The 24023-nt window shown below is 40.4% G+C and overlaps 1 protein-coding gene across 1 annotated transcript in view; it reads right to left on the reverse strand.

Annotated features, from left to right (window-relative positions):
• mmd (disintegrin and metalloproteinase domain-containing protein mind-meld) overlaps window positions 1–24023 on the reverse strand; it is a 608670-nt gene that overhangs the window by 195371 nt on the left and 389276 nt on the right. The window contains exon 8 of the mRNA XM_083121407.1: window positions 1–162. Within this exon, the coding sequence (XP_082977533.1) occupies window positions 1–162 (162 nt within the window). The remainder of the gene's footprint in view (window positions 163–24023) is intronic.

A 24023-nucleotide genomic window follows, 5' to 3' on the forward strand; every position in this document is an offset into this window, starting at 1 on the left:
CTCGATGTACTTGATGACCTCACTGACATCCCTTCTGCTGCGGCCGGAGGTGGTGTGCTTCTGCTTCCTGTAGGGTCGCATCCTCCACTCCAGGTTCCCCTTGTTGCCGCACCCTTTGTGAACCTTGGTCCTTGCCTCAAATATCACGTGAGGATGCTTCTGCTAAAAGGTAGAACGGTGTGCATTAATCCTTAACCATGGATTTGGAAGAAATGATACACAAGAGAGAAGCATGCGGTATTCCTTAGTCAATATTACAATTATTATTATTATAAACCATATTCATAAATTAGTGGCTGATTTCCTGACACCATAATCTGAGTTGGAAATATCCCAAGGATCGTGAAATTCCTGTCGATAGTTTGTCGAATAGCCATAGTATATTACTGCCATTTTGCGGGAAAATGCGTAAATCAGTTTCTGAGAAAATTGCTGTCTTACCAACCGAACGTAGTTGGTGTGTCCTGTACATGGCCACCCCGGTCACCGGACCTCACAGTGTGCCATCTCTTCCGGTGGGGTTTATGAAAGACAATGTTTATGTCCTCCGTTTCCACAGACAATAACGGAACCAAAAGGCGCATCAACATTGCCATTGGAAACATCACACAAGACATGCTTGAGATGGTTTGGCGACAATGAGAGTACCACCTGAACATCTGTCGTGCCACACTTGGGGTACACAATGAATGCATTTAAGGTATGTGTGAAACTTCAAATATTTATCTTTTAAATGGTGCTAATATCATGTATTTCTGTTCGTTATTGGTGAAAATATAGCCTTACAAAATCGACCAATACTTTTTGAACACCCAGCATTCCATACATGTACACACACACACACACACACACACACACACACACACACACACACACACACACACACATTATCCTAGTGCAATATGATTTGAAATTGAAATTGTAGATTACAGAGTGAGGCTGGATGAAGTTTGTACACTCAGCGGCAATAGTAACGGTAGTCAAACTATCCATCACTATTTTTATCTCAATTTATATTCCACAATATGACGATCATGAATTGAAATCAGAACGTCAATAAGCAGAGGACAACATCTGATTCGTAACAACAGAATTCCGTTTTTTAAAACAAGGAAGACTTCTTGTTGTTGTTGATTTGCTTTATTTTACTTCGCTTCTTGTGCCACTTTTAGCTAATTTTCGAAGATGACATGATGAAATTAATGAATGGACACTCACGAACATCCATGCCCAGGCTGGGATTCGAACCCGGGACCCCTGGCGTCGTAGCGCGATGAGATAACTACTCGCCACGAGGGCCGGCCATGACTGTACATGATTGAGGCATGTACTAACCAATTCTCCGGCATGTTTCCAACCCTAAAGTCTTGGCAGTATCCAAGGAGGCAGAGTAAACTTAATTTTTACTGAACGAAAAGATTTTTCATTTTTCTTCTTCTGATTACTAATACATACATGTTTGCATTAGCATGATTTTATAGTCTGATCTTCAGTAAACAAAACAAGATATCATAAAGAGCATCTCTGCAGATCCTTCATTTCAACAGAATACATCATTGTACATGTTTACTTTCAACATTATACCCAATCACTGACCTTCTTCAACGCAATGTCGCATCACTAATCCGAATCCACAAGGCAGAACGCTGTTCCTGAATTGTACAGAACGTAATAATCCACCTCTGAGCTTAATTTTCAATGCGCGGCTCTATACTATGGATCATTGGAAAACGCCGCATTGACTGGATAATGTTTACGATCAACATAGGTCATACACATAATTTTCAGTCCCAGGAAATCAGAAATTATTCCTCTTGCTTTCAGGCATCGGTCATAACATATCTATTAGCAGTTCAATCCCCTTCTCTGATATGGGCAGAAATTTAATTCCAGGCAAGTTCATTACAATCCGCGGTCATTCTTTTTTCTTTGTCACCTGAATGGGGATCCCCCTCATGCAAGTGAGATATGGCTCCCAGCATGGGGCGCTCTATCAATGCCTATATCTCTGCCTCTCCGCCAGGGACATCAGCGTTCACTGAAACACAATTATTCAATTAAGCATCTTTTTTTCCCCTGCCGTCCGATTCTTGCCGTCGGTAACGCAATTAATGTCACAGGGAATTCGCTTCCGTTTTATCAGATGGATCGTATCGCCTCGCAATGCAAAAAGCAGGGAACGGAAAAAAATCCCTGTGACTGATGGTCGAATATGATTTAGTGATGGAGATTTTTTCATTGTACACAGAGATAGGCGGGTCATATATTAAAGGAACAAGCGCGATAATCGTCAGATTTGTTTCAGCGTCCTTCTCAGAGTAGCTGTTGGAGCTACACTTACGTCACCAAGTGCACCAGCGGCCGACCAACGACCATTAAGGGAGATGACTTTTTAAAAAATGTTATCGTTCCCGATGGCTTAGTGGTTGCGTCGTCGCCTTGTAGTCAAGGGGTCACAAGTTCGATACCTTGTGGAGCCACATAGTGGTTTGGATTCTTTAAACTGTAGATCCAGTCCCGATTGGCCTTTCTGTGCATAAATTGGACTTGAAAAACAAAACAAAACTCAAACCCTATGAGTTAATAATTTCGTACTGTTGCCTGAGTGAAATATAAATAGTCTTATGAACATCTCTTGGGCATTAACACATTGTTAATGGAAATTTACCTTACTTATGTACAGTCACCGGCAATAAAAATGGGATAGATTTTGCATCGCGTTATGTGTATTGCTCTAACCGAGCCGCATTGAAGATTTGCTATCGTATCGTACCCAGGGTATTGGGTAGAAGTGACAAATCTTATGTCATTCTTAGCATAGTAGGAAATAGAGAAAGGAATACGGAATAAGTAATAAGTAGGGAACGGAACTTTAGGTAAATAAATGTTTTTTCTGCGATAAGATAGAGACCCTCGTTTTTGCCAAAATTCTGATCATAGCCTTACATGTCAACATAGCAAATTTTATTTTACATAAAAACACATATTTTCCAGTTTTCCGTATGTAAATACACATTTTGCGAATTTTTATTTTAAATACATAAAATCGCTCATTGACTTCAGCTACCTCGATATCCTCGAAGGAAAAATGTTTATTCTCGCACCTCTTTCAATATCGAGTGTGTTAGGTTTGCTTTGTCTTTGAACACGCTCGCTGACAGGCTTCTGGCGCCTCGCCTACGATCCTATTGGGGGAAAATATTACCCCACTGGATCTAACGCACAAGTTCTAATATCTAAATGTACAGATTTTTGGGGGGGAAACCAAGGTTTTCAAACTTTGTGCCAAATTGCACGTGTTTTGGAAGCTGAAGTAGAGGAAGCTATTGAAAACTTCAGCGTTAGTGGCATTCGTGCTTCAAATATGCAAGAATTGTTTCTTGTGACGTGGAGCGATCTTTCTCACAATATAAGATGCTTTTTAGAGACAATCGTCACAGATTTACAGCGGAGAATTTGGAGAAAACTATGGTGATTCACTGTAACTCTTCCAAAAAATAGCTCGCTAAGAGGTAAGCATTTAGAAACTGATTTTAGGTGTTTAAAATGCATGTAATATTTTGTTTTTGTTACCAAATGTTTTTCATTTTTATCACATATTTTCCTGTTTTTATCACATATTTTCAACATTTATGACACATAAAAAATAAATATTTCTGAGTTTTTTAGCACATAAAGTTCCGTTCCCTAGTAATAAGGCAAAGGTTAGGTTATTGACTTGAGAGGCGTATGTGGAATGAGCGTTGGAATCGTGAGGGAACGAAGACAGTTTGACAGTTGGCGAGGATAGGAGACAGAGTAAAGATCACGGATGGAGAGATAATGGAAATGGGGGACGATTATTGGGTATTGGTGCGTGAACAGAGTGAATTCTGACAGGGAGGTCAGACATGTGATAATTGAGAGGACAAGTGTGGAAATAACTTTCATCTAATTGTGAGGAAAGTAATATCCTTTTCTAGACAAATCCATATCGGCTCAGTCATGGAGAGTACAGAAATTCAATTATTGTACATGTAAGTTCTTTTGCCATAATTTTGAATGTAATCTCTTGCATATATCATATTTAGGCAAAGCGAGTGATTACCATCTGAAAGCTGAATGATGAATAACTACACCACCCAACAGACGGCTCAGGGTCTCTGGTTAGATCCCAACGCAGTATTAACATTGCGTTACGCTATTGAGTTTCTCTCATCGCTGTGGAGCCAAACAACATACATAGCGCCATACAGTGAAGCGGGTGTTTCAGGATCTAGGTATTCCATTTTATTGCCAATAACTGTACATACAATTGTGTGTTGGCCAGTAAGAAATAGTGAATTAACAAATCTTTCAATGTGAACAATTGCTGGAAAATACAAATTTTATCATCCCCTTGAAAACTTTAAGATCCCGACACTATCTTAATTCCAACGAACGTTCACGTGATCACAGAGATCCTAGGAGTTCAAAATTCTGAAAACATTTGTGCCTCCTCTGTGTGTGTGTATAAACTTGTGATTCAGAAGTGAATCGGCAAAGCTTTGCCGAGCGAGTTCAGAGTTCCTTCGATATGTCTCTCTCCTCATCTCAGTAATAATGTATGAAGCACTTCAGTTGGGATTTAACCACTAGAGCAAGTTTAGCAAAGGTGCTCATAATCCTCTTTGTGTCTGCTAAACGATCTGTGAAACCAATATTAACTTGCATAGAGACTCTCAACATATTAATCTTCTTTCTTTTGTTTAGGTGACGATATTATTGTTCCGCTTTGATGCGATTTGCACAATCTCTCTTGTTCTAATCTTCTATTGATTCGGCTACATCTAGTTTTGCCATTATGTATTAAGAATATTACGTATATATTTATATAAAAGAGGAATATATTTGTGATAAATAAATGATTTTGTTGTAGAAAAGATTGCAGCATACATACGTACTTACATTGACTGTCAACTGAGAAATGTAAAACAGTGCAATTAACCTGTTCATTATTCCATGAAGATATATATGGAGAAGATAAGATACGGAGACTTTACTCCGAACATTCTCGATCTCGGCCATAGTGAAGGTGATGTAATCTCTTTGGCAACCTTTAATGCTCAGGTATCAATTGGAAGGAAAGAAAGAAGGAAGGAGAGAAAGATGGAAGGAAAGAAGGAAGGAGAGAAATATGGAAGGAAAGAGAGAAGGAAGGAAGGAAAGAAAGAAGGAGGGAAAGATGGAAGGAAAGACAGAAGGAAGGAAAGAAAGAAGGAGAGAAAGATGGAAGGAGAGAAAGAAAGAAGGAGAGAAAGATGGAAGGAAAGAAAGAAGGAAAGAGAGAAGGAAGTAAAAAGAAGGAAGGAGAGAAAGAACGAAGGAGAAAGATGGAAGGAAAGAAAGAAGGAAAGAGAGAAGGAAGGGAAGAAAGAAGGAAGGAGAGAAAGATGGAAGGAAAGAGAGAAGGAAGGGAAGAAAGAAGGAAGGAGGGAAAGAACGAAGGAAAGAACAAAAGGAAAGAAAGAAGGAAGGAGGGAAAGAACGAAGGAAAAACAGAAGGAAAGAAAGAGTGATGAAAGGATGGGCGAGTTACAGAGACTGTTCTGTTGGTGACAGAACAAATCCCACCTTGGATCATCCACCTTGCGAATCGAACCTGGATCTCCCGCATGACAGCCAGACGCCCTACCAACTGTATCTTCTCTGCTCTGAAATTGTGCAATTTATTACGAGATTCTATAAATGTCATAAAATCAAGCGACAATCAAACTCTTTCACAACTTAAGATTACCGTAAGATTAAGTACCACGAACAGGAACAATTTATGACAAATAGGCAATCACACCGACTCCTTCACGCACAAAATCTCATTCTTTTAGAAATCTTCATTATTAGGACACTAATCCTCATTCAGTCAAGCTATCGGCTTCAATCTGTCTACCTATCTACCTCACGAGAAACGGCGCAGTAAAACAAAATTAAACGACATCGCTACGAAGATGACAACGGAACAGAGATTGCATTGCGGTTAACCTCCTCTCGCTGACGTCACCGCCTTTTATTTTTTTCACAAAAAGAAACGTATACGTTACCTGTAAGCCGGCTTGATTCAATATAAATTTCATCCTGGATTGTTTTTTTTTTATGTTTGTTTGCGTGTAACCTCCACCTATACTTTTGGAACATCCACAACCAATTTCTCTAAACCATTTGTCTCTTCTACCTCTCTCCCTCTCTTTTCTTTCTGCCGATTCTCCTGCTTCCTCCCCCTCCCCTTTCCCCGATGTCTGCCACACCCATTTCATTATGTTCCATAACGCATGGCTCCCGAAGAAAGCGACTGCGTAAGCTCTTTTAGATTGGAGCAGGCAGCCTAATTCGATGAAAGTGTTTTACGAACAGCGGTGACAAACCCTGGCGGTAGCGAATCCAAACTCCTCCGGGGGTGAACAAAAGAAACCCTCCTGGGGAAAAAAGAGAGGAGATGGGTGGGGGAGGCTGGGAGGAAGAGATCGTCAGATGAGATTAGATCCGGAGAGACAAACCTACGGGGAAGCTCAAGGTAGTTAAAACAGTGGCGGGTCGGATGAAGAAGATGCTCAAACGGATTTTCCAAGAAGAAAACAAATGATAGAACATTACTTGTTAAGGCCTTCTAGTCATTTTTTTCCTCGGTGGAATCTGGCATGATTGCTACTAATCAATGCCATGTGCAGGATGTTTTTCCAGGAAAGGGAAAGCAAGATTCACTAACGGTACAATCGCTGTAAAATCTACATCAATGTCGAGAGGTGTAAATCAAATCAAGAAGAGAACCTACGACGCCAGGGGTCTCGGGTGTTTGTGAGTGTCCATTCATCAATTTCATCATATCTTCACTCATCCTCATCTTCGCGATTAACCAAAAGTGACAGAAAAGCGATGTAAAATAAACAAAATCAAACTAAATCAAGTTGAGAACTAATTCAGATTTGAAAACCCAAATTACTTTACTACGTCGACTTACGTAGACATACCACGAAGATATCTACCTGGTTAATTGCAGCCACGTCATGTAGTCTACCCTTTGAAACTGCATTAATTCATATGTGAATCAATGAACCTGTGCACAGTGGTTACATATATTCAGGATAAAATTCCGTTTCTCCAAGTAGCGTTACAAATTTCCGTGAAGCAGGAGAATAAACGTTAAAGAAGAGTCGACAGCGAAACGAAAACGAAACAGAATAAGACAAGCACTTGAAATTCATTATCCATCTCGAAACGAGGTCAAACCTGTCTTGGAATGGTAAAAGCTTGTTATATAGGGTGTTCCCTTGACCTTGTATCAAACTGGCAGGGTGGATGGAGACTGACTCAAGTACCAATGTGAGATAAGGAACTCCGGTCTGGAAAGCGTCATTAAAAAATTATAAGCCAAAACAAGTTGGGACAGTGGAATAAGACAACTGAAAGATATGTGTAATTATACAGTGTGAGCATAAAGCCTTTCCATGATTATGAATATTTATATCTCAACTTCCACAGTAGATAGGCAAATAAAACCTATGGCAATAAGTAGTGCAATACATCAAGTTTTTCAATTTCTTTGTTTTATCTGATTCTTATGTTTCAGGTAGCGTAATTTTCAGATGAAGCGACGTTTCACATATCCGGGAAAGTAAACAGACATAATGTCCGGATATGGGGGTCGGAGAACCCACATGTCGTGTTACAGCACATAAGGCACAGCCCGACACAACAAAATTATTGGACCGTTCTTTTTCATTGAGCCTACCATTACGTCAACAGTTTACCTGGACATGTTGAAACTTTACGTTGTGCCTCAGTTACAGGAATTTCAACCATGGGTAGTGTTTCAACAAGATGGTGCACCGCCACACTGGGAGTTAACTGTTCCCAGTTCTTGCATGACACCTTTCCAGACAGATGGATTGGTAGAGACGGTCCCATATAATGGCCACCGCGTTCGCCGGACATCCCCTCCTGACTTTTTTATGGGGTTACGTTAAGGACACAGTGTTCAGTTCACCAGTTCCTGATATGCAAACTCTTCAAACACGAATACGGGATGCTATAGAGACGGTGACGGAAGAGATGTTGGCAAAGACATGCAGAGAAATTGAGTATCGCCTAGACGTTCTAAGGGCAACAAAGGGAGCACATGTCGAAGTGTACTGATAACAAAACATTATCAGTTGAACTACCATTTCCAACAAACCGCATATCTGTATCTAGCATAGTTCTTTAGCAATAAGAGTCTGTAATCAGGGAAATACTTTATGCTCACCCTGTATACTACATTCTATACGTGCATATGCTGCACATATATCAATACACACACACACACACACACACACACACACAGAGTAGTATAGTAGTACGCACTTCGAACAACCGAGATTTGTCATGGCGACATCATAGCACAAAAGTAGGACTGAGGCATAATATCCTCGATTCATATTATGAAGCATTGGCACTTTTTGGCTAATTTCTAAGATGAGGATGAGCGATGATGTGATGAAAAGACACTCATAAAGAACATCCATGCCCATACTGGTATTCGAACACGGGATCCATTGCATCGTGTACTAATATCTCCGCCATGACGTACGGAATTTTGTTGATACATCGAAACACAACGTAATACGATGCTTACGTAGTTTCCAAAAACAGACATTGGGCTTGTAAAGTTTAGTTAAGAGTCTAAAGATAAAAAATTAACTATCGAATTCTTTGACCAATTCTGTATCCGATATCCAGATGCCAATTTCAGATGATTTTCGAACCCTATTGAAAACATCATGCTAGGAAACGGGAGTATAGAAGATCTTGGAGTTTTCTCTAGCATCCCAAATATCTCTCCTAGAAGAAGACCTTGCGAGATTACCTTGGATAGAGAGGAGCAATCGGTTCGCAGGCAATTTGCTATGTAAAAGAAACCTAACAAGGAAATAAATTCAACCCTTTTTATATTATAAACAGGGGATTCCCAGGAGGCCCGTGCGTAAGCTACGAGGGAGGGCAGAAATGGGGAAGGGGAGACGGGCGAGGGTTGGAGGGAAAAAAGGAACCTCTGATTGCGTGGTCCGAAGCTGCTGACAGCGCCAAGTAGCGGCCACTTGAGGAAACTGGGTAAATCGGATTTGCTAGCGATGTTGAAGCGCTGAGATTTTTTTTTTCGAAGGGACCAGTGTCCAAGCTGTGAATCTTATTGAATAAACCTCTTGCACGTCCAACAGCACTGGGGGTTATAGGAACAGGCCGGGAAGGAACGCCAAACGTGGCGAGGGGGAAGAGAGAAGGGGAGGGGAGAGACGATGGTCATTTTATCCCTCCACCTTGAAAAGAGGGAGACCGGAGAAATGCAATTTCTTCCTCAAAACAGGCTGAAATATTATTTTATCATCTAGTTTTGTATCCTGGGAAATATAGTGTTTTCTATTTATCGAATTTTTTAGCGTCACTTTCTTCTCCTGTGGAGTTAATCTTAGAGTCAGAGAGATAAGAGATGTAATGTCACTGACAGTGGTTACATTGAATTCATTTGGTTCTTGTTATGCAGAGTCGCTTTTCTGCCACTTTTGGCTAATCGCGACCATGAAGATGAGTGATCATAAGTCATGGCAACATTTTTTTTTCGTAAGAATGCGGGGCGTGCACAAAAAATCCGAAATATACAAATGGAATGGGCAGTATATGGTACTATGGAATGTATGAATAATGCAGGCTATATGTACCAGGCGTAGGATAGGAGAGCGGGCAAACATCCTTAAATATAGCATTGGGCCACATGTTTACAAGTCAGAAAGCATACATTAGTATTACAGGATCAAAAGAGACGCATACTACGATAGGACTATATTTTCCACAGTTTCCACCAGCTACCTGCGTCATTCTCTGGCATTTCTCCCCCGAAAAGCGACTATTTTCATACACGAACGCTGCGGTTGACTCAACAATGCATTACCACTGCTCTCTGTACGAAACCGTCCATCACACTGCCATCTAGTGACGTGTTCACACAAGTACCATATTCTCCGGGACATGCCATCATATTGTGGTACCACGTTTACGTTTGAGGAAAAAATATAGTACCCACTTATGCCCCAGCCCTCGTATCGTATGATGAAATCGATGAAGGGACATTCACAAAGAGCACCCACGCACACGCCGAACCCGGGACATCTGACGTCGTAGTACCCTGTGCTAACCACTTCGCCAAGGAAGTCGGCACTGACAGTGGTCCACCAGAAAATAATGATGGTCAAGTAACAGTCAACAAACGCAAAAATAACTACACATATTTTAAACGCGTTTTTGTAAAAAATGATTAAAATATGAATTCCTACGGATAAATCCGTAAGTAAGATAACTACAGTCGTGATTGGCATATTTTCGTAGATACCATCCTAACTGATAACTCCCTCCTCCCGGCTGCGTAACGGAGTAAAGATGATACAGGGACAAGTGTTGCAACCCCAGGAGACGAAGAAAACGTAATTCGCTTTCAAATTGCTAGAGAACCGTCATGCATACCCAATACTGCAACCGGTATCGGGTCGCGTCCTTTGGGTATCCGACCGCACAAACGTACAACCCAGAGGAAGGCCTGTGCTGCAGATCTGACCAGAAAATCAAAGATTTCGCAGAAGTTTACGTTAGGCTGCACCACACAGAGTCAATAGAGATGGTTGTGGAGGAAATCTGGAACACAGCGAGCGATTCCAAGCATCTGGTTGTTATTTGTGCGCCACCCTACTCGGGGGGAAGGAGGCCAGTCGCTAATTAAGCTCCCCCCGTGTCACCGATAACGATCGCGATAGCGGAGATGCCCCCCGTGCCCCCCTTCCTCAGCAACTCGTTTCCTGAATCAGAGAGGGCGCGTGGAATATCTGCGGTGTTCCTCGATGTCGCACGGGAGACGCAGGCATAACGAGGTGCAAACAATTCATATCTCGCAGATGTGGAAAAAATAAACACGCAGCACACACGCTGAGAGGGGTAGGTGAAAAGGGGAGGACTGCGGTAACTGTTATTCCAGGAACATCAAGGACGACACGGCATTGGAGCTGGATATACAGAGTCAATGTGTCGTGTGGGTGTGCGTGTGTGAGATGGAAGGTGCGGTCAAAACGTACCAGGACAGGTTTGATTGAAGTGTGACGTCAGTTTCCTGATAGAGAATATATTTGTTTCAAAACATCAAGGTTTGTTTTGAGCCCACTTCAGATAGGCTAATCGAGACAGGATGCACAATGTGACATCAACAGGAATATACTGCACTATATGGGAGGCACTCATAATTGCCAATCAGGAAAGATGCAAACCAAAACAAAAATGTTGAAAAACGAAATAGATGTTTTAAAAACAAAGTTTAGATCGCAGAAGATTCAGCCTTTTTTAATTGTTTTATTGAAATTTGCTTTTTGTTTCCAATAACAAAATAGCAATAACGTAAATTTTGTTTGTCTGCTTGGAAATAGAGAGAAAAATGTGATCAAACGCTTTTGTATCAATATTTGACAGTTTAAACAAATTCATAGATGCTGTACAATTATCGAAATTTATCCATTTAAACCAAATCATTAATTCATCTATAACATAAATATTTTATGGATTTCATTTAGGTGAAACTTAATGAGTGTATGCTTGCAATTGTGATATAAAACAAGTTCATTTCACTTTGCAACTATTGAATATTATGATGTTCAACCGGTTTTCGGAGTACTGATAGCTCGAGAGAGGAGAATGGTAGTTTAATGACCATGTACACCAGTTGACAGTTGAATTTTCTTGAAGTTTTTCTGTAGAAGCATCGTTTCCTTGACTCCCATGTGTTTTATAGTTGTGGTAGTGGCGTAGTGCGATGAATTGGTTTCTGTTACCTCTGCAACTGTCGCTCGAGGTTCGGTCTGTGATGGCAGTTCAGTTACGAACTGAGTGTTGTGGTCCTTAAAAGGGCCGACAGAATTTTGGTCCTCAAAAGGGCCGTCAGAATTTTGGTCCTCAAAAGGGCCTATCATTAGTTATTGGTCCTAAAAGGGCCGTTTTGCTATGACATTTCGTATTATATCTGAGTTATTGTTGGTTGTCTGTTTAGAATATTTCTGTGACGAACTCGACGAGTGCCTGGAGGGCTGCGACGGTTCTATCTGATTCGTTCTTCGTCTTTTCTATCTTGTCTTTCGCCGTTCTGATGAGCGTTCTTATTTTCTGGTCTTGCAGTTTTGCCAGTATCCATTTGATGATTTCATTTGTCTCTTTTTGCTCTTCGGTTGGAATCTGAAGTGTCTGGCTATAGTTCATGGAAGTCGGTGGTGTAGTCTGCGCAGGTGGCTTCTCTTGTGGTAAGCTGAATGGTAGTTGTTTCTGTTGTTCCTTCCCATTATCTGGTTTGTACACCAGAGGCAAGTTAAATATTATAACTTATAGGAAAGGCTAGGATCCTTAAAGAAACGTCCAGAAACACGCGAATTCCACTGTTAAAGTATCTTTGTGCAAATTCAATGATTTTTCAATCAAGTTTCATTACAAAGTGATATAACGTAATGAAATACTTACTGAACAGGGAAAGGATTAATTCAGGAAAGTGACAGTGTAAGATCGTCAAATAATGCTGCCATCTACCAACAGTAAATATTAACTGTTGTTGAAGTATTAACGGCTATTACATAGTTAGCTCTAAATAGAGTAATTTTAATGTTTCTTTTAGACAGGTGTAGTAATGGCGCACCCAATTTGAATTTAAAATAAATGTCTGTATCTATTTTTTGCAAGATAACATATTAAAATTAAAATTTGAAAATTTTTAAGGGGTGTGAGATCGATACCCAGTGGAGTCACAGAGTGGTTCGGATCTCACTTAAACTGTGGGTCGAGTCTCGATTAGCCAATATATGCATAAAGTGGACTTAAAAACTTTGACAAACTTTCAAAGCTTTATCGTATTTGCTTCAATGCTATACTACAGGCCCATATATAGCATGTACAAGTGTGCTTCTGTGCTTAATATTCCGACCGGTTTCTGAGGCCATGTTTGCTTCTCATTCTAGACACTCAAGAGAGAGGTGACGTCATGAATGCCCCTGCGCTCCACCAAAAAAAGGTTGTGTCTCGTGTTTGTAAACTATCAAGCAGACTTAAATTTTAACGGTAGAATTTTGTAAATTTCCCGTGCATATAGCACCGTGCCATGAAGACACATTTAGGGTATTTCGGGTAGGGCCCCACACATTCTCGATCCCGCCATTTTAGAGGTTACGTGATCAGCACCATGTTATGGCCAACTTTACCTCCCAGGGTTACCCCCAGGAACCTATTTATTTGAGGCTGGGTGAGCCGAGAGCCACTTTATGCCAGAACAAGGCCGGAAACATTAAGTGTCCCTGTAACTTCTAACGGGGTATGTAGGTTATGTGTGTAAATATTTATTATTAGTTGCAATTCTACTGCTAAATTTTAACGGTACAATATTGTTAAAATTAACGGTAACAGTGCACGTACGTAAATATCTCTCTAGTAGTTGTTGTATTAAAATTAACCTATTAATAATTTCGTATCTTATAATATATATAACCTCTCGTTTCTGCATTCGAGTTCTGCTATGCATTTATTGTGTTAAGAAAAGAACCTTATCTCATGTTAAAAACAATGGATATCAGATATTAAAATGAATGGAGTAAATTTCACATTTTCGGATCACATTTGTCAATTATTAATATGTTAAGATACACAAAATATATAACGTGACAATCAGTCTACAGTTCAGAACAAAAAAATACCCAAAACATATTCTGTTTTGAACTGAAATATCTACATACGATGTACAGTTGTGTAGATGTTATTTTGTGATTCAGGAATAGCAAAATGACCTCCCCGATGGCTCATCGCCTTGTAATAAAGGGGTCATTGGTTCAAATCAAAGAAACAAACAAACAAGGAATAGCAAAGGAAATTAACCCCCATGTTAGGTTCAGCTCCAGTAGTCCAATTCTACAAGTATCATTGACTCGTCCTTGTAGATATGACACTCATTACTGTCATATAACTATGCTACATAAATTGACTTGAACTCTTTGGGCTTTTAATTTGATCTGCATTCACAGCACGCTAGCAAATCATCATGTTGAAGGTGGCAATACTGTATAGAACTATTCGTCATTCGGCTAGCGAGGAACAACGGAGTAAGAATTGTGTGTGTGTGTGTTTCTGTGATAGACGGTTTAGTTTAGTGTTACTTTAGTGCTTACGTATCTAATCATGTGTATTCAATACTAATTTCAGCACTACTGTCGTATACTTTGCATGTACGATCACGCAATGGTAAGACTCTCGGCAAAACATCAGACATGAACATTAATTAAATATTCGGCCATCTTGGGTACTGTCCTAAGAAAATGTTGAGAGAAAATATTGAACAGTTGTCATAATTTAGCAGGAACTTCCTTACTTTTCTTATCACAGTCTGGGAACAGCGTCCACTAAGAAACTAAAAAGAGACGAACTTTTTGTAGACTGATGCCAATATCATTCGATGGACAAAGATAGCGAAAACCTTACCCAAGTCTATACTTGTACGAGTCAAGTAAAAACAAACAAAAAACCTTCATACGGCTTGAGTGTTTCTTCTTTTCGAGTCCTTTCTTCTTCTCCCAGCATCCCTTGCAACCTTTCCCCCTCTCCCCTCTCTCGCCCCTGGCCAAACAGTCTGCGCTGGACATAATTAAGGACAGCAAGTGTTTGCTTTAGTTAGGAGAAAACAGTGAGGTCTTGTGTCTACGGAAAGAGATAAAGATAGAGAGAGCGAGAGAGAGAGAGAGAGAGAGAGAGAGAGAGAGAGAGAGAGAGAGAGAGAGAGAGAGAGAGAGAGAGAGGGTGGGCAGGGAAAGCGAAAAGAAAGGACGAGATTAACAGAGATGAAGACGAAAAGAGAAAAGTTTAAGCGTGTTGAGGTGAGCGAGGTGGAAACCTTTCTATCTCATATTGCGGGCGACAAGCGTGGAAGAAACAAGATGATGGACGAACCGAAATGTGTTTTCTAATTAAATTCCAAGGATTAGAACTATAAGAGTTGGGATTATTATTTCTGTCTTAATGCGAAATTCTGTTCTTGAGGGATAATACGTAAAAGCACCGTGAAATTAAAGGGGCATTGTGGGACTGAAATTGCCATCTCACGCTATGGCCACAATTATTCACGAGGACGTTCTACTGTCTTGGCCTGACGGTCAAAGATCATCGACGAACGATATCGTTTTCGTTCGTTCTATCATCATCCGTCGTCAGTTTTCGTCGTTACCATTCTCGTAGCTATGCGAAAAATAACAAAATAGAAACGTGATTACACTGCCTCACAGCAGTGAATTGCTGAACGCCTAACTCACTACCTGGATAGGTTGTTGCGAAATATTCGTAGATTATTGCATACGCTTCATGGTTTTGTTTCGTAATATCCTGTAGAGAGTGCAACCAAATTTACCTTGTTGTTGGTAGGGTTGCAAACCTACAAGGCGCTGAATTGAACCGAATTTCCTTTTCGGAAAGAGATTCGCCTATTTGCAATCTTATCACTATGGCTCGGAAGTTGAGGAAAAATCCTTTTTTTTTCCTAGTGGCCGAAGACTAGGCCCAACATAATATATGTTCATTTTGGGTTATTGTAGGCCAGAAAAAGGTGGGGTTTATTTGTCCTTTTTTGCCTTTTTCGGCGTTTTTTGGCTTATTGGTCCTTTTTTAGCTTTTATTAGGTCTTAACGGCTTTTTTTTTTGCAACTTCGCCTTCTTTCGACTACGTTTTTACTGACCATTCTCAATTCGAATCATCATCAGTTCATCACCTCTTAAACATCCTTTCTGTAGTAAGGAAATAAAAATAAATAAATATATTTGAACCATCCCTTTAACGAGAGAAAAACATTTTTGGACGGCTGAAGCAGGTACGGTACAAGGTCCTTTAACCGTAACTTGTCTGGAAGATCGCGCTGTAAGTGGCAACTTTCTCTTGTTTTGAAGCTTTCAGCATGGTGTATACAACCAGACAGCACGCGCCTGCAAAGATCTCAAGTCAGATAAGGAGGTGCCGCGCATATTCATTAAATATGTAATTAAAACTGAAGTTATTAATTACTCCCTCTGTCGCATAATTATTGTCCGGTACACTTTTGTTTGTTTGTCACAAAATACTTGTCCGATATTCAAACTGTGACATTGGTGTATACAGAAGAAGAAAATGAAACACGGAAATGAGTCATACAACGTTATTACTCAAGGATCAGTACAAATTTGCCGATCAAGTATCCAAAAGAACATAAATAAAAAGTTACCATTTTGGCATACCAGACTATAATTATGGGACAGAGGGAGTAATTTGGATCATATTTATACGTCCTTTTTCCGTTTTTAGATCCTTTGTTTACATTTTTAGGTTTTATTATATGTCTTTTTTTGGCAATTTACAGGTCATCATCTTCCGAGCCCTACTTATCACTTACAGAGTCACCAGCAATAAAAATGGGATACCTAGATCCTGATATACTCCCTTAGTCCATTTCGCACTAATCTTACCGCGTTTTAGAGGACTGTTGACTCTGATGGTATCAGAGTTAGTATTAATAGCTTCGATTTGTGGGCCTCCCCGATGGTATCGTCGTCGCCTTGTAATCAAGTGGTGCTGGGTACGACACCCGGAGGAGGCACCTGGTGGTTCGGATTCCACTTTAAACTGTATGTCCAGTCTAGATTAGTCTTACTGTGTATAAAGTGGACTTAAAACACCAATCCAATCCGATTTGATTTTGTTATTTAGGGTCGCTTTTCTGTTGATTTTGGCTAATCGTGACCATGAAGATGAGTGACGATATGATGGCCATCCCATCATAAATAACACCCATGCCCAGGCGGGGATTCGAACCCGGAACCCTTGGCGTTGTAGCGCGCTGTGCTAACCATTCCTACGGGAGGTTGGTTTTAATAGCATCTACAATGCAGTTGCGAGATTAAGACAGTGTCAGTTCCTGGAAATACAAATATAGCACCGGACATCCAAACGGCCGAACTAGTTGCTGCGGGGAAGAACGTTGTAAAAGATCCTCCTCTGCAACCATCCATACAGCACACAAATATCCAGGGGACATCCATAGGATACTCAGGAAGGATGTGTTTTAGACATTCTGTGGATCATTTTTGGATGTGTTTTGGATATTCTCGTTATGTTTTGGACATTCTGTGGATCATTTTTGAACATGTCTTGGACATTCTATGGATGACTTTTGGACATGTTACGGACATGGGTTCACGTGATAAGGACATTATCTGGATGTTTTTATTTCATTGTGCATAAGGATATATTTCAGACTAAAATTGTACCTAATCTGGGCATTATGCTGATAATTTTCCAATAGACACGAAAAGAACATTTCTGGACTGGAATTACACAAATCGAAGATCTTGGGTACATATGTGCTTATAACAAGTACTCCGCTCTCTCTCTTCCTCTCACTCTCAGTGACCCATTCACTCACTCTCTCTCACACACACGAACTAATATACACAAACTCTCTCTCTCTCTCTCTCTCTCACTCACACACACACACTCACGTCTACATATCCGAAAAATACTTTGTATTCACACGCGTATCAATGATAAGCAGAGTATGCAGAGCTTATTCTTCACTACCACGGGTAATCAAGTTAACGTCCTCAAGGCAAATTCGCGTCTGGCGTTGTGTTCGACGCACAAAGAATGCCTCGTGGCAAAGAACGTTTCGGCTGGTCTGGCATGCGTGCGTGATTTGCTAAAAAGACAATGGGCCTACGGGTGATGTAATTCCTTTGGGAAATATTTTTAAGTTACGTTTTTGTACTGCATCACAGTATTTGAGTCCTAACATAATTAACTTGAGACTAGATACTATGAATGAATCTCTATACGAATATCAAAAAAATTATGTCAATTTTTTATTAACACGTGGACGTAATACCACATTTCCCAAATATATCCAGGAGAGGATATCCCTTGGACGTCCAAAACGGGAGATTCTATGGATATCCAGGACGGGATATCCTATGAACGTCCCATGGATATCCAGAGCTGGATATCCACAGGACGTCTATTGGATATCCACAATATCCATGGATCTGATATGGACATTGTAGATTTCCTATGGACGTCCCTTGGAGATTTGTGCTGTATGGGTAGAATTACCATCGGATGGATGTGTAGCGTAGAAGGCGGTCAATTCTGGAAACAATCACATTAAGGAAATAAAGCACTTCTACATTGCATTCGTAAGTACCTAGTGTCGGCGCAAGAACTCGACAACCAGTTCCGCGTTGCAAATAGGAGAACGGCATTAGCATCAAGTCCAATTAGAGGGCGCAGGATATGGGGAGCGGGGGTGCGGAAAGGGAGGGGAGGAAGCGGGAACAAAACCGCATCGCAAGACGGCGTTTTTGGAAGCACCGCTGCCGTGCCACACAGAAGCAGGGCAGTGGTTACTCTGATACAGGAGACACGGACGAGGGTTGCCCACCACCCGACGCCCACAGTGTCCCAAGTTGCGGAAAATCTTTCCTTCCCGCGGAAATTTTCCTGGAAAAAACTCAAGATTGGACTCGGAATTTCCGGAAAATACTGCACAGAGAAACTAGTTTGGCAAGTTTGATTGGATCTGGAAACTTAGCTTTGAGGATTTTTTTGTCCTCCTCTCCCTCCCCTCTCTCTCTCTCTCGATACAGACTACTGGCGCTTCTCATTCCAAGCCAATTAAACAGGAGGAGGGGAGTGCCGTGTACGAAACTTGCGAAATTCAGAAACAGCTTAGCGAAGTAGATTCTGAATTCTCTGGTGCAGTATATATGGGTTCGTAACAGCTTCTTGCAAGTACTCAGTACATTAACACGTGATACCATGAGGAAAGCTATGCCTAAAATAAGCATCTGGAACTTTTTATATGAACAGTGACGTACCTAGAAATTTCACAAGGAGCGATAGGTATGTAAAGGATAAGGTATGCATTTTTCCAGCGGGCATTCACATATTGTGCAATGTTTCCCTGCATTGGACTTTTTATTAGGCACGACCTCTTCACCAAAATTCAAAATTGACGCTTAACTACAGGCCAACACAATTTTATACTTGGAATCACACATTATGGAAAGAATACTCATTTAAGATCGTTCTGGACTTTGGTCTGCACCAGCAAAGTAGTTTTCAAAATTCCTTAATTTCGAAAAACAGATGTGGTATTAGAATTTCTGAAAAATACACGTATATGTATTTACTATTCCTTCTACATCTCCCATGTGAATCTTCAGGCAGTATGCCACCCCGATGGCGCAGTGGTAGCGTCGTAGCCTTGTAATCAAGGGGTCCCGGGTTCGATACCCGGTGGAGGTCCATAGTGGTTCGGATCCCACTTTAAACTGTAGGTCCAGTCCCGATTAGCCTTACTGTGCATAAAGTGAACTTAAAACACCAAATCAACTCAACTCAACTCTTCAGGCAGTATGATTTTACTATTGTCTAGATATTTGTAAGAGTTTCGTGACACACTAGTTCCATTCTCTGTCATGCATATCTAGACACCAGCAAAATAAAACCACACTAAGATTCACTTGAGTACTCTACACTCTGTCTCGATAATATGTGAAGCAGCACCCCGCATAACGGAAGAGAAGGGAAGAAAGTTAGTGTGCCGAACAAAGCAGTGTGCGTTGCTTTAATCGGCTTGTAGCTACAGCCACGTCTCGTCCTCCATGTACTCGCTTTCCTCTAACGCGTTTATTGACCGAGCTCTCTGGAGTCTCTACTTGCGGAGAAGACTTGTATTCGTTCGCCTGCTCCTGAGATTCCCTGGACAGAGTGTAGAAGAAACGTAATTTGAAGTATCATAGCGGTCTCTTGAAAGGAGAATACCCTTCGAACATGATATTGCTGTCACAGGTGAAGATCCAGTCGAGCCTTAATAAAGATAAAAGGGACAACGTTACTTGGAACCTTTACAGGCAAGGAAGTCAAATATTAAAATACACCAGATTGCATACATCATAAGGATATATTTTCCAATGGAGAAACCTGTAATAAGAGGTACGCAGCTTGTACGTACAATTGAAGACTAAAATTGGTAAACGCTGTAAGTGCCACAAGAATTCAAACACCGTTTTCCACGTTAAACTGTGAAATGTGCCATGCTTGATAATGTGCTAAACGTGAAAAGTGGCTGGTAGCCCTCTAAGTAGTTCAAATGGCGTGTAAAAATGCACTAGTGTGAACGTTCGTACGGGCTGATGTGCTGAATGATACGATTTCACAACACTTTCGCTTTTGGCACTTACAACGTTTACCACTTTGAGTCCTCAATTATAGAAATATGAATTTGTCACCAACAATAGGAAAACTTATAACTTTCTGAATGTTAGTGACAACGAGTCTATCACATAAAAGTGGTTCTACAGTAGCATACAATATTAGTTACCCATTATCCATTATCTAATGCTTTCACCTATACCTTATTCTAATACTTCTCTCGTTTTCAGGTGAACAAATATCCAAATATCTCTTTTTGGAGACGGTAGGGATAGAAGCTACGTCAGATATGTGATTTTACTACAAACAGGTGCACTAGCCAATTACTCCACGAAGAACCTCGAAATTTTGTACTAAATATTGCTTCACTCCATTGGTTCATTGATTTGCTTTATTTTACTTAGCTTTTCTTCCACTTTTGGCTAATCGCGAAGATGAGGATGATTGATGATATGATGAAATTGATGAAGGTACACTCACAAAGAACATCCATGCTCAGGCCGAGATTCGAACCCGGAACACTTGGCGTCATAGCGCGCTGTGCTAACCATTTCGCCACGGAAATAGGCGCTATAATTTCTAATTTTCAATATCGTCACCTCAGCTCATACTTAGAAATAGTAGCAGAAATAGTGAAATTAAGTGGAACAAAAATTAGTGCACAATTCTGGAGACAACGTAGAGTAGTTGGTTGGTTGATTTGGTGTTTAAGTCCACTTTATGCACAGTAAGGCTAATAGGGACTGGCTGGACTCCTTGATTACAAGGCAACGACCCTACCCCTGCACCAGCGGGGAGGCCCACCGTGGAGTAGTTGTTAGTGCACAGGTGTTACAGTAAAATCACAGGCCGGTCGTAAGTAGTTCGATTGAAACCACGCGCAAAAGAAATGTTACCTAAAGGCGAGAAAAGAGGTACTCTCTCGAAACGTATTGTTAGAAAAAGTATAGTTTAAAAACACTAGTCAGTGGATCATGTCTAATTAACATTGCATGCTGTAACGAACCTGAGAGTTTGAGATTTTATATTTGTAAGAAGTTAAGATTTTTAAAATGTTTGTTACTTCAAATAATGTGCAAGTTGTCACAGACAATTATAGTTAGATTGATACAGTTGTAGTTGGAACTTTTATATATGTTTATAAATACGTCAAAATCTGTTGGTGTTGACGTCACTTTCTCATCTCAGCCGAGGAAGTGAACCCACCTGAATGTTCCTCACCTGACGACAGACCGAGTTTGAAAAACAGGTGAAGGGGAAGAATAATAAGAACTTGGAAACGGAGAGAATTGAAGTATAGATTTTGGGTTTTTCGAGTTTTCTTCTTGCCGATAAGTTCAAAGTAAACAATTAATTATGTAATTTGACTTTCGTTATATGTGAGTGAATTGCCCAACGTTAGTATTGAATGTTCTAGTGTTTTATTGGTAAGTGATTAGGAAATATAAGCGATTATAAAACTGTGTTTAAGTTTGAAAAGAATGTTGTGTTTTCTTTTCTACCCAGCAAGCCCTGATGAGTGATAAAAGCGTCTCATGTTCCCGACAAAAGTAGCAGCGAACTAACATTGTGACGACTGGTGTCCAACTGGAGGACGTTGCAATGCCGAAGACAACGTGTCTAAGTGAGAAATAATAAAGAAGAATTATGTCCATCAAGCTTTATAAACGCCATTTCGCAACAGATGTGTTTTTCTTGCTTTTTCTTTCTTCTAACGCCACAAATTTCAACCTTCTGTATCGGAAATGAAATTAGCTATTTCTTAATGATTTGGAAGTGCTGGTTTAAAAAACGATAATTATAACTTAGCCCAGATACCCAAGATAAATCTATTTTTATGAAGGTCACGATATACGTAGATTAATCGTGACCATCAGAATGATTACACGAAATGCTCTCTGGAAGAGTAAATGTAATGAAAACAGCAATGACTCGAACCTAAAACCCATTACAGCCGCTTCAATAGAGAACGAGAACAATAACTTGCGAAAAAACTACAACAATAATAAGTATTTTATTATTGTTATTACAGGCATTCAACCCTCTTGACGAATTGAAGTCTCACCGCTTGTTCTTTCGTGGAGATCATCGATACGGGACTGCCACGGGGAAACTGTAGCATCCTCTTGTCAGAGGGTGCTAAATCACTTTCCCCGACAGTCTTGTCCCTTTTTAAAAGACATCCAGGTCTTGATAACATCCCTATCGGCGTTTGGCATCGCCAGCCACAAAAGCAAAACATGAGGGCAAAGTGAAGAAAAATTGAAGAGATTAAGGTGGAAAAGGAAAGAAGAAGGAGAAGATTGAAGTGTTGCCAGTTGGTCTACATGCAAGCAGTGTTGCCATTATGTTGGGTAAATTATGATAGGGGAAAGGTTTAATAGCGAGCTATAATGTGGCGTTTTTTGACAGAATTATTTCTTACGGTCTCCCACCGTTTCACGGTTGTCGAATTTTGATCGATCCATAAAAACGATTGGCGCAATTAAAACACGTTTGGCCTGTTTTGACCATCCAAGATCCTCAGGCACTGTTACGGGGGAAAGAAAAAACTTGCAAAAATTAAACAACTCCTTGTGACTTTTAATATTGGCAAATCCCACACATTCTCGTTCTCGGACACTGTCAAGTTGGTATGATCAGCACCACGCTCACAGAGTAGCTATTGATGAGAGGTTGGGTGATCCCCAGAAAGAAATGCAGGAACATGGACGGAAAAATTCCTGCCTAACGCCACTTAAAAATGAAATAAATCTCGAGTCTCTCGAGAGGCAATCAGTTATCCTTCTGATTGAACCAGTACAGCCATATTAATTGTAAATAGTAATGGCATCCGTTACGGTCCAAGGTTTATGTCCCAGAGAGTTTCATCAATATTCACTAAATTTGTCCACATTGGCTAAACGCTGTTGTACCGGAGATTAAACGGAACTTATCAAATAATTAATATTAAATAATATTTATGGCCGGTCGTTTAAGCAAATCACATCTTTTACTAAGGATTTATAATAATCATTATTGTTAATGCCTCGGTGACCGAGCGCGTTGAGAATCTCGACACGGGAGGCTCTTGGTTTGAGTCCTGGTTGTTTCTTTGAAATTGTATTTTCATCAATGTCATCTATTCATTCTCATCGTTGCGATTAGCTTAAATAAGCAGAAAAGCGACACGCAATAATTTGATTTGATTTTTGTTATATATCGTCGCTTTCTGGGCACTTTTGGCTAATCGCGACGATGAGGATGAGTAATGATATGATGGAGGGACACTCACAAAGAACACTCGTGTCCGAGTCGCGATTCTAACCCGCGACCCATGGCTTCGTAGCGCCCTGTGCTCTCCGCTCATTCACCGAGGTCGGCACGATACACAATAAGAATACTACCATTATTATTGGTGAAACAGTAGTTCTAATTTCAAGTAAATATGGGGATTCGGGCAAGAATGATGTGAACAAAATTTGTTATTTACCTTCGAGAAATATAGGGGATTGTGTTTATCTTTCAACCTTTCATGGTAATCAATTGTTCACTGCTATAGATGTGACTTACCAACCTCTGTGTAGAAATGGTTGCTTGACGTACACGCAGGCCAACATATATTATTTGAAAAGTTTTTACTGAGGCATTTGCAAGTTTAATATTACACGAACACATGCTCAAGATTGTATGTAGCTGGCTAGAATCTATGCAGAAAAGGGATTTCTGGAGAAACGCAGTCATTTCGTTCTCCAACTTGGGGGAAAATCCC

Source organism: Lepisma saccharinum, chromosome 4, assembly GCF_977018435.1.
Source record: "Lepisma saccharinum chromosome 4, izLepSacc3.1, whole genome shotgun sequence".
In the NCBI taxonomy this organism is placed as follows: domain Eukaryota; kingdom Metazoa; phylum Arthropoda; class Insecta; order Zygentoma; family Lepismatidae; genus Lepisma; species Lepisma saccharinum.